At 37.7% G+C, this 16,974-nt stretch overlaps 1 protein-coding gene across 2 annotated transcripts in view; it reads left to right on the forward strand.

The window, feature by feature from the left end:
* Positions 1–16,974, forward strand: part of TMEM236 (transmembrane protein 236) — a 57,059-nt gene that overhangs the window by 21,283 nt on the left and 18,802 nt on the right. For both annotated transcript variants that reach the window (XM_002918636.4, XM_034644005.1), the window contains 2 exons: positions 12,056–12,128; positions 15,720–15,861. In XM_002918636.4, coding sequence (XP_002918682.1) covers positions 12,056–12,128; positions 15,720–15,861 — 215 coding nt within the window. The remainder of the gene's footprint in view (positions 1–12,055; positions 12,129–15,719; positions 15,862–16,974) is intronic.

A 16,974-nucleotide genomic window follows, 5' to 3' on the forward strand; every position in this document is an offset into this window, starting at 1 on the left:
AGAGAATCTCTGTGATGCTTTCAAAGATACTTTCTCAGGTACCATGGGTAAGGATGTTAGCAAAACACAAATGTACACAATGTATGAGCATATGGTTAGTGAGAAGCAATTGGCACCATTTCTATAAATATGTTGATATTATGGTATCTTCCTTTAAAAAAAAATAGGGGCATTTTTCCTGACTGATAGCAACACATGTATTCATAAGCTTGCAGTTAGCATGGGTCTATGATATCCTGAGTCCTAAATGTTGGACCTAATTCCTCTGTACACAGAACTGCATGACATTACCACAATTAATTTATAGAAATCATAATTGTAAGATTGTAACATAGAATTTTACTTTTGTGTGAAACAAAATAATGTCTGTTTTGAAATGTTTATATTGTGTTGCATGTCTAAAGCATCCTTTAACCCTTAACCAAATGAGATTTTTTTTAATTTAATTTTTTTTATTATGATCAGGTAGCCACTGTATCCAACTGAGATTTTTAAGCAACTGGTTTCTTTACTTAGATTTAAAAAAATAATATTCCTTAACTATGTTAGTAAATTCTTTCTCCCTAGTGTGTGTGTGTGGGGGGGGGGACTGCTTTAATAATGATGTAGAAATATTTTAAATAAGTTAAGATTTAATGTTGATTCAGCAGTAACTTGAGAACTGTATCACCTGTATCAATTGAATACAAATAATCTCTGATGCTAATATATTTTTCCTTTTAGATCTTCAGATCTGATTTTTACTCATTTGAGATTTCTTTATTTTCTTTGCTTTAGTTAAACCTTCTTTCATACTGATCTTTTTTTTAAGTTTTGTTTTGTTTTGTTTTTTGTTTTTTGTTTTGTTTTGTTTTGTTTTGTTTTGTCAGCAAGAGAGAGCACAAGCAGGGGGAGCGGCAGGCAGAGGGAGAGTGAGAAGCAGGCTCCCCCATTGAGCGGGGAGTATGACCCAGGACCCTAGGATCATGACCTGAGCCTAAGGCAGACGCTTAACAAGCTGAGCCACCCAGGAACCCCAATACTGATTTTTATTTTAAAGTCAAACAATATCAACACATTTGAAAAGCAAGCAGCTGGGAATTTTAGCAAGGGCAGAAATGTAAAAGCCATAGAGACGGCAGTCTACTTTTATCGGAAGGGTGCAGAAGAGGAGAACTGAAGTGTGGAGTTCACAAGTGTTCTCTGGGTACCACTTCCAGATGTGGCTCCATGAACCTTGCCAGGGGAATTTCAGTTCCCTGAGGGCAAAGGTATTGAAGGGTTTCTGGAAATAAACCATTTGGTTGACACTGCATTTATCAGTGGGGTTTAGCGATTTTCCAAACCTTGACCCAAAGTCTCAGGGTTACCTATGGAGCAGGTTTGGAGCTGAGCTGGGCCCTTCACTCCTCACATCACCTGGAGTGACTTTGACTGTCCAGGACTCCTGGCTGGGCTGGGAATTTTGGGGGGAAGGATGGAGTATCCAAATGACTATAGAAACAATTGGTTTACTCCAGCCCGGAAAGACACTCCTTGATTTTTTTTTTCTTTTTACATTGACTCACATCCCTAGGACTCTAGATTCTGAATATCATCAGGCAGCAAACCTTCCATATCATTTATCATCATCTTCATTAAGTTATAACTGCTTCTTTTACTGATCACATATGTGCTGAGAGATTTACATGTGAATTTCATTTCCTTCTATATGACCTCGTAAAGTAGGTATTTTCCTGAGTTTATCATTATTATTCCCAAGAGGAAATTTATGATTAGAGAGGTTATGCAACTTCCCTGGTCATTTAACTGGTGAGTGAGAGGACCAGACTTTGGACCTCTGTCCGTCTGACTCCATAATTGGTACTTCTAACCACTCTCCTAAACTGTGTCTTTGAATGACAAGGTCCCAATCTGCTGGGGTAGGTTGAGGGTAAGGAAGAGAATAGTCTTTCATTTTTACTCCCCAGTACACATTCTGAGTACAGATCTGGTCCACGTACTCCCCTTGTGCTAATGAGTCTTTGGCTGTCACAGTTACATCTTCCAGTGAATTCTTTGGTGAAATACTCTTCCGGTCTTTCATTTTCTTTGTAGGTGTGGCTGGCCACAGGTGTTCTAAACAGATATACAATAGGTTATCTATAGCGCAGCTGTGAAACTATTTCTTCATGGCCTCATTTGTGAGCACTGTCATATTTCTTTCTCTTACTGGCATAGAAGAGAAGAATTACCTAGCACTATTCTAGGAACTTTACACATTCTGTACTATTAAATTTAAGCTTTATGACAGCTCAGTGAGGTATGTGCTAGTGTTCTAATTTTATAGATAAATAAATAGAAACTCTAACAAGTGATCAACTTTGTCAGGTAATAAAAGTTGTAAGCGGTAGAGCTGGGATTCGTAAGCCCAGATTGGTCTGAATCTGTGCCATTTCTTTTATCTTGTGTAACTTTTCCTTTATTTTTTTCTGTCTTTGAATGCCAAGTGTATTTCAAGATCAATGTAACTCTTTTGGTGTCTTTAAGATGTATTCCCTCCAAAGATATATATTTGGATATTATATATGATTCTCAACATTGTGTAAATGGGTATTTTAATATCTGTGGTAAGGCAGAGTGTTTATCTTAATTGCTAGATGAAGATGATGCAAAAACGATTGGTATGATAGAAGGTAAGGATTGAAATAATGATTTTTGAAGAATGCTTAAATAGTTGTTTATACAAAATCTTATCGATCCTTAGCATTCACAGATAAATTGTTGATGAGCCTATTTGAGGACGTCCCTGTAGGTTCACGATGGCATTATTAGCCCCGTGAAGCTGGTGTTCAGGAGAGAATGAGTCATCCAGCTAGGAAAGAGTGTGCCCTGGCCATACAGCTGAGAGGTACAGACCTGAGTTCACATCTCAGCTTTGAAATTGTGAGGATTTGTGTGAGTTATTTAAGTTCTTTGAATCTTAATTTTCTCATGAGCATAACAGGGACAACCTAGCTTTATCATTTGAGTGCTGTTTTAAGAAACTGAATAGGATTATGCATATAAAGTTCCAAGCATAAAGCCTGGCACATAGTACGGATTCAATGAATATTATTGTTATTACCTCAGGCTGCATTCAGTATTTCCATTTAAAACATGATCTTGTTTTGGGGCACCTGGGTGGCTTAGTTGGGTAAATGTCCAACTCTTGATTTTGGCTCAGATCCTGATCTCAGGGTTGTGAGACTGAGCCCCATGTTGGACTCCCCTGCTTAAGATTCTCTCTCTCTCCCCCTCTGCCCCTTCCCACCCCATACACACACACCCTCTCTCTAATTAAAATAAATAAATAAATAAATAAATAAATATGACATGATCTCGTTTAATCCTCAGAATGACTCTGAGAGTGGTAGAAGGGATAAAAAAAAAGTGATGATGAAAAAAAGTATATGCTATAAGTGATATTCTTTGTATTTGGAAAATCTTGTAGGTCTCTTTCATCCTTTGAGAAAAATGAAGGTCAAAATAGTGATATCATGAATATCTTATAAAGTATATGGCACTTATACAGTGCTTCTATGTTTTATTTTTTCACTTGACCTGCACACCAGTGTTGTGAGGTTGACCAAGTGGATATAATTCCTATATTGTAAGGGAGGAAACAATGCCAGAGATGTTAAGACATGCACACTAAATCAACAGTAGAGTCTGAGCTTTAATCCAGTGCTCTTTGCTTTACTCTTGTCGAACTCTTCCTCGTTCTCTTTAGAATGATTGTTCCTTTTTAGGGATGCCTGTCATAATTCATAATAGACTAGGGAGATGGTTTGAGGAATGAGGAAAAGCTATTTATATACACACCAAATTGTACATCCCAGTAAATAAGAAATTCTTTCCTGGGGTATCAGTGAATGGATGAAACAACTGAGCTACAAAACTAGTCTGCAGATGGAGCATATCTCGATAAAGAGGGTATCTGGGGATAGGATAATAATGGAAGACTTGTGGGGATTCCCAGAATGCCATGGGACATAGGGCTGCATTTCCGGAATTCTCACAAGTCTTTCAGAGTACAATTACCTTAGAACATGACATGTCATGAATTCCGGGCAGTGCCATGTTTGAAACACGCCAACATTTTGGACTGCATTGTACCTTGCTTAAGTCTTTAACCTATTAGATATGATTTGCTGTTGATTTGTTTAAGATAGTGGTAGTAATAGTAGTAGTAGCTGTAGTCAAAGTAAAATAAGAGAAGTACTTACTGAAAGCTGTTCGATAGTAGCAGTATGTACCAGGCATAGTGGTAAACACATTGCCTATATTATTTTAGTTAATTCTCTAACTTTTATGTGTAGGAACAATTGGGGCACAGAAGTTACAAGACCACACAGCCAGTGAGCTATGGAGCCACGCTGACCACAGGTGGTCTGTCTCCAGAGTCTGGTCTCTCGAGCACCTTACTGTTCCATAGTGGCACACCTAAGTCATGTGCACAGTGATAATAATGCCTGGGCACTGCTGGACAGGCTGGATAAACTGAAGGAAGTAGAGCTTGCTCTTTTCAGACCTGGGAAGGTCATCCCTTAGTTGCCATGAACTAAACACTGGTGCTTAAGTTACTTCTTTCTTCCAGTGGGTCTGTCCATCTTCTATTCATTTGCAATAATTTTGTGATACTTGACTATAGGCTTTTTCTTCCTTGCCATATCCAGTAAATCAGGAATATATTTACTTTTGCTTTTCTCTCCCACCTTGTGCAATAAGTCACCAGATTCCATCAATTCTTCCTCTTTCACCTCTCTTGCATCACGTCTTTGTTCTCCATGACTGTTAACTTCACCCCACTTAGGCACTAACTTCCAGAGCCATCATACACAGACATGGCTCCCCAGATTTTCCTATGTTCAAATCCAGTATCAGATCATTTGTCCTGTTTGTTTTGTTCAAGGAAGCATGAAGAACATTTTATGAAATAATGCTGGGGCTCTGATAACCTTCACCAGCTGGTGTAATAATCTTCTTGAAAAAATGTTTTCTGCACATCAGTCTTGCCCCTTAAAAATCTAATCTCCCCCTTGCTTGTACAATGGTATTGGCATTATACCACAGAATCCTAAAGCTACAAGTCAACTTAGAGTTCTCCTACTACACTATTTCTCACAATACAGATAGACAATGGACCTCTGATTTTAAGGGGAATTCACTAGTTTTTGTCTAGTTCTGAAAATAGTCTTCCTTATTGCCATATATGAAAATAAAATCTGCCTCCATGAAAGTTCCTCCCCATCTTCTTCATAGACTTCATGTCCTCTGCCCTCTTTATATGCCAGTGAATTTGGCCATGGCTAGGACCTGTACCCAATCCCCTCCCCCCCGATTTCTTAGATCACCCCCCTTTCTTTTTAAGTAGACTCCATGTCTAGCATGACGCCCAGTGTGGTGCTTGAACTCACAACCCTGAGATCAAGACCTGAGCTGAGGTCAAGAGTTGAATGCTTAACTGACTGAGCCCACCAGGTGCCCCCCAATTTCCTCTTTTTATTGCTTTACAAGAGTTCTCATTGGCTCATAATACAAACTGCCACTTATATGATGATGATTCCCAAAATTGTGTCTCCAGGGGTGACTTTTCTCTGAGTGACCTCAGTGACCTCAGAGGAAAGTGTGTGTAAAGTTTTTCAAATATTGAAAGGAGCTGCATCACTTGGCCATCTCAAGCACACCCCATGGCAGTCTGCTAAGTCTTCTATGGTATTCTTGTTCTATGATTTCTGGACCTTTTACCCTTTGGATATTTCCTTCGTATGATGGCTGACTAGCTAATGTTCAGATGATCTCACTGATACCCTGATGTCCTGTGGATACAGCTGTTAACTTCAGCTGTTGGTATGATGTATTGACACCAACTACAGCTGTGTCACTTTCATCGCTGAGGGTGTGACTTCTCAAAAAACTTGCTCTAATTGCACAGTTACTTCATCTTGTGCTTAGGCAACTCCCTTGAGCCTGTAAGTGCCATAAAGTCAGAGTGTGTCTTACATGTTTTTCCATCCTGGGAACAGAGTGTAGTTCACACATTTAACAACAGTGTAGACGAATGGGCGAATGGATGAATGCAGAACTTGGCTTGTAGTATGAGCTCACTGGGGTTAGTGTCAAATAGGAAGGTTATTATTTTTCGTTGGGAAGTTAATGGCAGATTGTGGGGAGTCTTGGAAGATGAGGAAGGGAGCTTGGACCTGAAGAGCTAAGTGATAGAGAATGTGTATGAGTTTCTGAGCATAGGGTGGTTTCCCACATTATTATCTGACCTGTTCCACTCACCGTGCTTTCTCTGTGAGAAATCTCAGGGCCAGAATTCTTGTTGCACAGATAGGAATTGTTAACTCACCGTGGCTGAGCTCAGTCAGGCCTTTCTTTGTAGGCCTACGCCTGGGGGAATCCGTCTTTCTAATTTACTCCAGATGCCCACAGAGCTCTACTGGTAGTCCCTAACTCCTCCTTCCATCTGGAACCTCCACCATGACCACACGTCCTTCTCCTCAGCTGTTCTGTACTCTGGTTACAGCCTTGCTCTGGTCTTAGCACAAGTACACCTTCAAAGATGTGTCTGTGGGATTTCCAACATTAATCTCGTTGTATGAATTTCCTAGGATTGCTGATACAAAGTACCACAAAGTTGGGAGCTTAAACAATAGAAATGTACTGTCTCATAATTCTGGAGGCTAGAAATCTGAGGTCAAGGTGTCGGTTGGTTCCTTGTGAGGGCTGTGCGGAAGAATCTGTGCCAGGACTGTCTCCCAGCGTCTGGTGGTTTGCTGGTACTCTAGCGTTCCTTAGCGTATTGATGCGTCGCCCTGATCTCTGCCTTCATCATCACACGGTGTTCTTGCTGTGTCTCCTCACGTAGTCTTCCCTCTGTGCATGTCTGTCTCCAAATTTTCTCTTTTTATAAGGACACCAGTCATGTTGGATTAGGGCCCACCCTGATGACCTCATTTTAACTTATTACCTCTGGAAAGACACTATTTCCAATAGAGTCACATTCTGAGGTACTGGGCATTGGGACTTCAACATGTCTCTTTTGAGGGAACATAATTCAACCCATGACAGTCTGCCCTCTGGCCCTCCCCAAAATTCATGTTCCTCTCACATGCAAACTAGAGTCACTGAAACCTAGCAGGGCAAATTTCATTTAATTTTAAGGCTTGAGAATAATCCTCTGTGGCTGGACACTGTGTCCTCTGGCCCCATCAGGCTGGGGGCTCCATCCTTTTTCTGGCTTCTGGGTCTGAGGAGGAAACCTCCGGGCCCGTGGTGGCAGTGGCAGCCTCCTGGGCCTCTAAAGCACTGTCAGAGTCATTCTTCCCTTTTCTTGAAGGATGATACACGTTCACAGTCAAAGAGCTCCTGTAGCCCACTTCCTGCCTCTTGAATTCCAAAAAGCTAACAGCTTTCCTTCCTTTTGTCCCATCTCGTCCCCCTTTAGTCCAAACTGGCAGTGGCAGTATTTCTGATTCACAGGTCACACCCTTAGTATCCTCTCTAGAACATGCTCTATCTTTTTTTTTAAAGATCGTATTTATTTGTTTGAGAGAGAGAGCACAAGTGTGGGGGGGTGAGGGGCAGAGGGAGAAGAAGAAGCAGACTCCTTGCTGAGCAGGGAGCCCGACCTGGGGCTCGATCTCAGGACCCTGGGATCATGACCTGAGCCGAAGGCAGACGCTTAACTGACTGAGCCACCCAGGTGCCCCTTTAATTTTTTCCAATATGGATAGACAGAAATTTCCAAATCTTCAAGTTCCAGTTCCTTTTTGCTTAACACTTCCTTCTTTGAATTCTCTCTCTCCTCTTAAATTTTGCTCTAAGCGGCAAGGAGAAACCAGGCAGTGCCTTCAGTGCTTTGCTTAGATATCTCAGCTAAGAATCCAAGTTCATCAACTGTGAAGTTCTACTCTCTATCCAGCAGAACACAGTTCTACCAAGTTTTCTGTCACCCTATAGAAAGGATTGCCTTTCCTCCAGTTTCCAATAACACGGTCCTGAGTGCTGCCTGAGACTTCACCAGAAACACCTATAACATTCGTATCTGTAGCATTTATGTTCTTGACAGTGTGCATACTGTCTAAGGTTGATAGAGGCTCTCTCTGCAGCTCTCCTCTTTTCTTTCTGAGCTTCCACCAGAATCTCCTGTAAGACCCATATTTTCCTAACAGTCTCTTCTAGGCAGTCTAGCCTTTTCCTATCACGAATCTTCAGACTCTTCCAGATAACCCATTATCCCATTCCAAAGCCATTTCCACATTTTTAGGTATTTGTTACAGCAGTACCCCACTTCCTTATAGCAAAATCTGCATTAGTTTTGTAGGGTGACCGTAACAGAGAACTTCTAACTGGGTGGCATAAACAACAGACGTGTATTGTCTGCCAGTTCTGGAGGCTAGAAGTCTTGAGATCAAGGTGTTGGTTGGTTCCTTCTGATCACGGGGGTTCTCTGGGACTCTGGCATACCTCGTCTTGGAGATGCATCACTCTGCTTGATGTCTGCCTTCATCATCATGTGATGTCTTCCTGTGTTTCTTCATGTAGTCTTCTGTCTGTACATTCTCCAAATTTTCCCTCTTTATAAGGACACCAGTCACGTTGGATCAGGGCCCACCTTAACGATCTCGTTTTAACTTATTACGTATGGAAAGACCCTATTGCCAAATAAGGTTACACTGTAAGATGCCAAAAGTTTGAACTTTAACATATCTTTTGGGGGAACAGAATTTAACCCACAACAGTTATTAATAAATTATAAACATATGTTAGCAGTAAGTCAAGATTTTCAAATATAAATTATTATTTCAGGTTACATAAAACACAGAACTTGGATTAGGAACAGGTTACATCTTTATTTTCACTAACCTCTAATTGAAAGCTATCATTTCTTTCCATTTTTATTTTATTTATTTATTTTTTAAAGATTTTATTTATTTATTTGACAGAGAGAGCCAGTGAGAGAGGGAACAGAAGCAGGGGGAGTGGGAGAGGGAGAAGCAGGCTCCCAGTGGAGGAGCCTGATGTGGGGCTCTATCCCAGCACCCCAGGATCATACCTTGAGCCGAAGGCAGACGCTTAACGACTGAGCCACACAGGTGCCCCTTTTTTCCATTTTTAATGTTGGTAACAAACCACAGTAGTATTACCAGAACCTGTAATTTCATTACACAGGTCTTTTCCTATCACATTACAGTTGTTGCAGGCACTTCACAGAATGATTTATGAATGATTTCAGTTTCTGCGAGATCTTGAGTACTCGAAGGGAAATAAGACAGTGTGTTCATGGATAGGCACATATATTACTATATCAAAATTTTAAAAGAATTTCAATAGAATGGCTTTGTTTTGTTTTTAGAATTTTTATTTTGAGAAAGGTCCATAGAATTTACCAGATTCTCAGAAGTTTCACTGCACAAAAATGGTTCAAAAACATTGTTCTAGCCAGTGGAGATAATGTAGTGAAACCACTCAGATAAGCTTCCTGCTTCCATGGAACTTAGTTTGGGGATTGGCAAAGAGGAATGTGTAAAACAGTAAACAAGAAATAATCAGCAGAATTTCAGATGGTCGTAGGGCCGTAAATATATATAATTCCATGTCAGACACGGAAGATCTGGGGGTAGAGAGCTGCTGGCAAAGGGAGTAGCAAGTGTACGACTTGAAGGTGGGGTGAGCTTGCTGTGATCATGAAGTAACTAGAAGGCCAGTACGGCTGGAGTTAAGTGGTTTTTTGGGAGAGAAGAAGGTCATTCTAAATGAGAAACAGTAGGAGAACGAAGAGAAACCACATCATATAGAACATGTAGGCTAGACTAATAGGTTTCAGTTTTATTCTAATTACATGACTTGTGCATCGGAGATTTTTAAAAAATATACAAAATGCACAAATGTGTGTATTTTATGAAAAATACTCATAAAATTTACCATCTTAACCATTTTTAAGTGCACAGATCAGTGGCGTTAATTCCATTCACACTGTTGTGCCATCACCAACCATCCATCCACAGAACTCTTTTCATCTTGCAAAAATGAAACTTTGTCTCCACCAAATACTAACTCTCCATTCACCCCATCCTCCATCATTGGAGATTTTTGAGCAGGGCAGTGATAAGATATGTTTTACATTTTAAAAATATAACTGTTTGCTCTATGGGGAAAAGGTTGCTAGGCAAGAATAGAAGCACTAACAGGAAATCGGTTAGGAAGTCAGATGAGAGATGATAACAGACAAGCTACAGTGTTAGCAAAGGATGAATTGGAAATGTGTTTTTAGTAATTCTACTTGCAGTAAACCAGACGGCATTTGAAGATAATCAGAACAGGTATGGAGAAGGATGTGGAGTCTTTTTCAGGCATGTTAAATCTGGATTACCTATTAGACATCCAAGTGAAGGTACCAAATAGAATTGGGCATACAAGCCCAGAGCTCAGGAATTTTTATAATTTATAATATATATATATATATATATATATATTGATTTATTAATTTTGATTTTTCAAAAAAGAATATATAATATTGATTTATTAATTTTGATTTTTCAAAAAAGACATTTAGAGATCATGTACCAAGAATGACTTCAAGTGAAAACATTTGGGTATTTCTTACTTGAACCAAAGAAATCATATATATATAAATAAAATATTTGGAAGTCATGGGTAAGTGATTGGTATTTAAAACCAAGGGATTGGCTTAGATAATTGAGGGAGAAAATATAGATAAAGAAGAGGAGCAGGAGCAATCTCTGGGGCACTCCTATCTATTTTTGAGCACAAGCTAAGAAGAAGAGGGCTCCCTGAAGGCTCTAGCCAGTCTTAGAGAACCGGTTGCTGCAGGAACCTAGACCTGGGCTCGGAAAAGGAGGCAAAGCTTCCCCTTAAAAGCTCCATTGTACCTCTGGTTTTAGCACCTCATACCGGGTCTGGTTGGGAGAGGGGTCTATCCCGCCCCCTAATTTATGTCTATACCTAGAACATCTAGGACCAGAAGGGGATAGACGGAAGCATGGTAGGGCCAAGGAGAGATCCTTAGTTATTTGAAAGAGTTCAACACTTTTTGTACTTAGAAACACATTATCATATAAATGTAATTAGTAAAATGTGTAATTAGTGAAATGTGTGTTTCAGGAAAGAGGAGGTAAGCATTTCATTATATAAAAGCTTTGAGTATATTTTATCTTCCCATAAATTAATGATGGTAAGTGTATATTTTAATTCTTTCTGTCTTAAGGTATTTTATGTATTATGTATGTATTATATCACAATAGCCATTTGATTAATTGATCATGTAAGGTTTAAGAAAGGGTCCAAAAATAAGTGAAAAATTATATGATTTTATATATATGTGGTATACATAAAATTTTATATTTTTGTGTATATAATATATGTGTTATATGTGATTTTATATACATATATATACATATATACATATATATGATATATAAAATCACACCATATTTCATTATATATTATATATATAGTTTGTATATCATTTTATATATCCTCTCTAGCTCTATATATCTATATATGTCTATATAGATATATGATATATATAGATCTATCTATCTATATGATTATTTTGGTTAAAGTAAGAAACATCCAAATGTTTTCACTTGAAGTCATCCTTGGTATACGATCTCTAAATGTCTTTTTTGAAAAATCAATTTTAGACATAGGGTATAGTATAACTTAAGCAAGTCATGTTCTTTTTTTCAGTTGGTCACCAGAGCCAGAACTCTTGGGCAGGGTTCCAAATAATAATGAAAATGTTGAATGTCACTTGTCTTGTCTTGCACGGAGATGCTCTTAGAAGTCCATAGTTTGCTAGTTATTTGGAAATCTCTCACCCCTTTGTTCTAGAAAATATTCCGGTTTTTGCATGTGTTGCCCTTTGCCATACTCAAACATTTGGGAAATGGAAATAGGGAAGCAGTAGTTTCTTAGAAAAACTATAGATGAATGGAACAGGAACTGCAAAATTAGCAAAATGTAACAGGAACTGTTGATCTTGTACATTATTGCTTTTGCTTATTTTTTTCTCCTTTGCTAGGAGACCTGTTGTGATGATGTGTGTTGTACTCACCACACTTCCCAGCTTCAGCTTTTCTATCGCAGTGACCGAGGTATGGAATTTTAATTTCTCCTGCTGCAAGATTTTGAGATTTTAAAATTTCCTCTGTTACTGGAATTTGATAGAACAGTGTGCCTGATAAGTTTCTTAAAGTGTATTTTATCCATTCTTCTTCCAACTTACAATGCATATATTTAAAGTACTGAGATCATTGTGACATCTGCAATTGTGAAGGAACGTCTAGCAGCCAATTAAAAAAAGTACCTTCTGTGTTTGTGTGGGAGAGGTAGGAATGTTAATTTCAAAATAATAAAAAAGCAAGGAATTTGAAAGTAGATCCATATTTGTTTCTTTTAGCTAGATGTCTTTTGAGTGTCCTCAGTACTAAACTCTCCGAAGGGATAACTACTCACATTCTAAGACCTTTGATAATACATCCATTGGCAAAGCATTTGCACACGATATTTATTTGAAAATAAACTTGACTTTATGTTTTGACTTAATACAGATTCAAAAGGACTCTGATAGATGGGCATCTACAGGAGAGGACTATTATAGGCAGAACTTTCAGGTTGTGAGAATTTTATTATCTAAAAAAGGTTCAAAGAAGAATGCCCTATTAACCTTATTAATTTGCATGATGCTGTGAAAAATATAATTTTCAGTCCCCCAAAGTGAGCAGCTTAAATTACTTTTTATTTCGTAGATGAAATATGTTGCNGTCTAAAAAAGGTTCAAAGAAGAATGCCCTATTAACCTTATTAATTTGCATGATGCTGTGAAAAAATATAATTTTCAGTCCCCCAAAGTGAGCAGCTTAAATTACTTTTTATTTCGTAGATGAAATATGTTGCATAGATACTTATTAAATAGTGCATATTACATGCCAGGCATTGTGTTAGGCACTAGGATAAAATCCTTAGGAAATCTGATGGAGTCTCTGGCCTTCAGTCATCATTTATCGACAGTAGAGAGAAAAATAAACAGGCAATCAGTATAGTTATGATAGGCTTTGTGAGAGAAGTGAGTACTGGGTAGTGTATGATATCATTAGAAATACACGATGGTCGGAATTCGTCCTAGATACTGCATTAGGACAATATATGAGTGTGTTAACCTCAGAAGGCTCCACAGATGTACTTGTCATCAAACAACAGTATGTGAATATTTCTATCTAAATTTATCTTTTTCTCTTCCCTCCTCCCCAAGGACTTTGTAAAGCACTTGGGAGGTCCCCAAGACCTTTAAAAATTCGGTTTACAACCTTTTAAGGAACCCTATTATCATAAAGTGATGGTTTATTTGTAGCTGGATTGCCCTTTTAGGGGCAAAAAGCATCTTTTTGGTTCTTTTCTATTATGTCCTTATCCACTGGTGCACATTTTTTTCCTTCTTTCTTTTAATTTTTCACTTAAGTATAACACACAAACAGAAATGTGTACAAAACATAAGATATACGGTATTAATGAAATACCACAGAGCAAACTGCTGTGTCAGTACTACTCAGGTCAAAAAATAAAACTTTGCCAGCTCCCTAAAAGCCACCCCCACGTTTTTTGCAATGACCACCTTTCCCTCCTCCTCAGAGGTAACTTCTAACTTAACTTCTAATACCATAGATTGGTTTGTCTGGTTTTGAATCTTTCATAAAGAGAAATTCAGTGATCTGTCTTTCTGTCTATCTATCTATCTATCTATCTATCTATCTATCTATCTTCTGTTTATCTACCTATGTCTGGCTTCTTTTATTCAGAAGTGTGATTCATTCAGGTTTTTGTGTACAACTGTATTCCATTCATTTTCATTCTGTAGAGTATTTCATATTATGAATATATTACAGGTTACATTTCTGCTTTTGATGCCTACCTTCAGTTGTGTCTGGTTTTGATTATTACAAATAATGCTGTGAACATCTTTGAATACGTCTATTGATGCACATATGCAAGAATTTCAGTTGGTTAAATATGGAGGAGTGTAATTGATGGATCATAAGATATTCAGATGTTCAACTGTAGCAGAAAATGCCAGTTTTCCAAAGAAATTAGACTTAACGCTGGCATAGAATGAGCCTACCTGTTGCTCCACATTCTTGCTAGCCTTACCTTGTAAGTCTTTTAGGCATTCCAGTGTGTATATTCTTGACTCTCATTGTAGTTTTATATTGCATTTCACCAATAATTTATGAAATTGAACATTTTCTCATCTTGTCAATTTTTTCCTATTGTGTTACATATCTTTTTGGAATTGATTCGGAAGTTATTTATATATTCAGATTTCAAGCCCTTTGTTGATTATATGTGTTGCAAATATATTCACAATTTGTGGCTTACTACTTTTCATGCCATTTTTGGACAAAGAGTTCTTAAATTAAAGACAGTGCAATTTATCAGTTTCTTTTTTTCATGGGTAGTTTTGGTAATTTGAAAAGATTTTGTCATATTGTGAATCTGAACCTCAAACACCTGACGATATCCTCCTAGATTATATTTTGGGACCTGTATTGTTTTACATTCTCTTTATATTCACAATCCATTTGAAACTAATTTTTGTATATGTTGTGCAGTAGGGAGTCCATTTCCCCCCCATTAATGTCTAATGAACTGAGCACTATTTATTAAAAAGTTTGTCTCCACATTTCTCTGCAGTGCTGCTTTTGTTATAAATCAGGTGAGTATATATACACATCTATTTCAAGTCTTCTGTTTGGTTCACTGCCTACTTTTATATACCTATGCTAATACCACATTGACTTAATTCTTCTAGCTTTATAATAGCTCTTTATATCCATAAGGGTAAATCTTTATATCCTTTTCATCTAAATGTCTTGTATTTCTACATGGATTTTAGAGTCCGCTTATCATTTTCCACAAAACTTTTTATTTTGATTGAGGTTGCATTGAATGGTATCATTTTTTAAAATCTCATTTTCCCTTTACTGGTACTTAGAAATAATTTATCCATTTTGGGGAGGTTTTCCCCTTGTACAATTATGTAGTCCATGAATAATGATCAATCATATATTTCTTTTCTTTCCAATACTTACAGTGTTTATTTCTTTCTCTTGCCTCATTACACTGGCTAAGACCTCTAGTACAATGTTGAATAGAATTGGTCATGGTGTCACCTTTGTCTTCTTGATCTCAGAGGGAAAACTCTCAACATATCACCACTAATATGATGTTTGCCATAGGTTTTTTTGTAGATACCTTAATTAGATGAAGGAAGTATCCCAAAACTTGTCTGGGTTTACCTGGGCTCTCTCTTTTTGGAAGACCCTGAGCTCCATCCAACATCTGTCCCCCTCATTCTTTGATCTAAGGACTCCCAAAGGCTCCGCNTAGCAGTAGATTTGGAACAAATTGTCCATCCCACCATTACCAGGAGCCTGCCATTGTATGTTTGCATGTATTTATCAAGCTTTATCTTGAACTGAAAGCTCATCCACTGATAGGAATCTTTGATACATCTTTACAAATTTTTCAGAAGGTTATGGGGTTGAACACCTGAGAAGCTGGAAATCAAGCTTCTAGTCTTTGAGCAAATGTCTTTATAATTAATTTAGTGCTACTTTCAGACTATTAAAATAATTTTAAACAAAGAAAGCACAAAAGTGTAATCCTTTTAAATGGTTTTCTGAAAACAGGTTCAAAAAAGTATTAACGGTTCTGCGGATATCTTGCCTGATAAGTTACCAGATCTGCCAGTTTCTCTGGTTCTGACTTCCTTGATTGTGGTTGATATTATTGAAAAACTCAGGATATATCCTCTTAGAGGGCGGCTAAAGAGTAAGTATTCTTCTTTTAAATATAAATATTTTTAAAAGTTTGACAGATTTTTCTGTCACCTTGTTATCTGTTGACATGTTTAATGATATCCTTTCTTACAGCTAACATTATAGTTAGAAGATAAGAAATGAAGATATCTAAATATAATTATTTTAGGGGCGCCTGGGTGGCTCAGTCGTTAAGCATCTGCCTTCCGCTCAGGGCATGATCCCGGCGTTATGGGATTGGGCCCCACATCAGCCTCCTCCGCTGGGAGCCTGCTTCTTCCTCTCCCACTCCCCCTGCTTGTGTTCCCTCTCTCGCTGGCTGTCTCTATCTCTGTCAAATAAATAAATAAAATCTTTGAAAAAAAAAAAAAGAATAAATATAATTATTTTAAAACCTACCTTGATAGCTAGACAGTTATTCTTATTTGTATTTTGGTAGTACTGATAAATGAATAAGCTTACCAAATATTTAATACCAAAACCTTTAATGTTTACTCTAGCACAATATTTATCTGAGTAAATTATTATAGATTTATATTTTTTAGGAACTCTTAAAACCTGTAGTTTAGATAAATAAATAGTTTGGTTTTGGATACCTTTGATACAGAAATTAATGTGACTACTGCAGTTATGTCTTAGAGAATTGTGTGTTTTTAATTGTGGATTGTCAAAAAGCTAACAATCACACTAACAAAACCAAGATGTGCCACAAATATTCCTCCAAAGGGATCCATCAAAACTAAATTTAAGTTGGCCTTAAAAAAAGAAGAAAAAAGAAAAAAAGATAATTTGCTAATTGAATATTGTGTTTGGTCTTAAATTTTCTCAACTTTCATTTCATTTCATGTGATAGTATCTGTGTTTAATTTATAATAAATGTATGCTATAGTTCTTGTATGGCTAAGATTTTTATATTTGAAACGGGTAGGTTTTGTCTCATCACTTCCTGGGGGGGTGGAGGGGTTGAATTGAGTGAGTCACTGGGGAATGCATTAGCGCAATAGGGATGACACCACAACCAGGAAGGAGAAGACCAGTGAGTCACTTATGGATCATGAGCCACCAGCCTTCACTCTTACTCCTCAAATTGAAGAATAAAACTGAGTTGGGAGGCCACCAGGAAATC

This window comes from Ailuropoda melanoleuca, chromosome 15 (genome assembly GCF_002007445.2).
Source record: "Ailuropoda melanoleuca isolate Jingjing chromosome 15, ASM200744v2, whole genome shotgun sequence".
NCBI classification, from domain to species: Eukaryota; Metazoa; Chordata; class Mammalia; order Carnivora; family Ursidae; genus Ailuropoda; species Ailuropoda melanoleuca.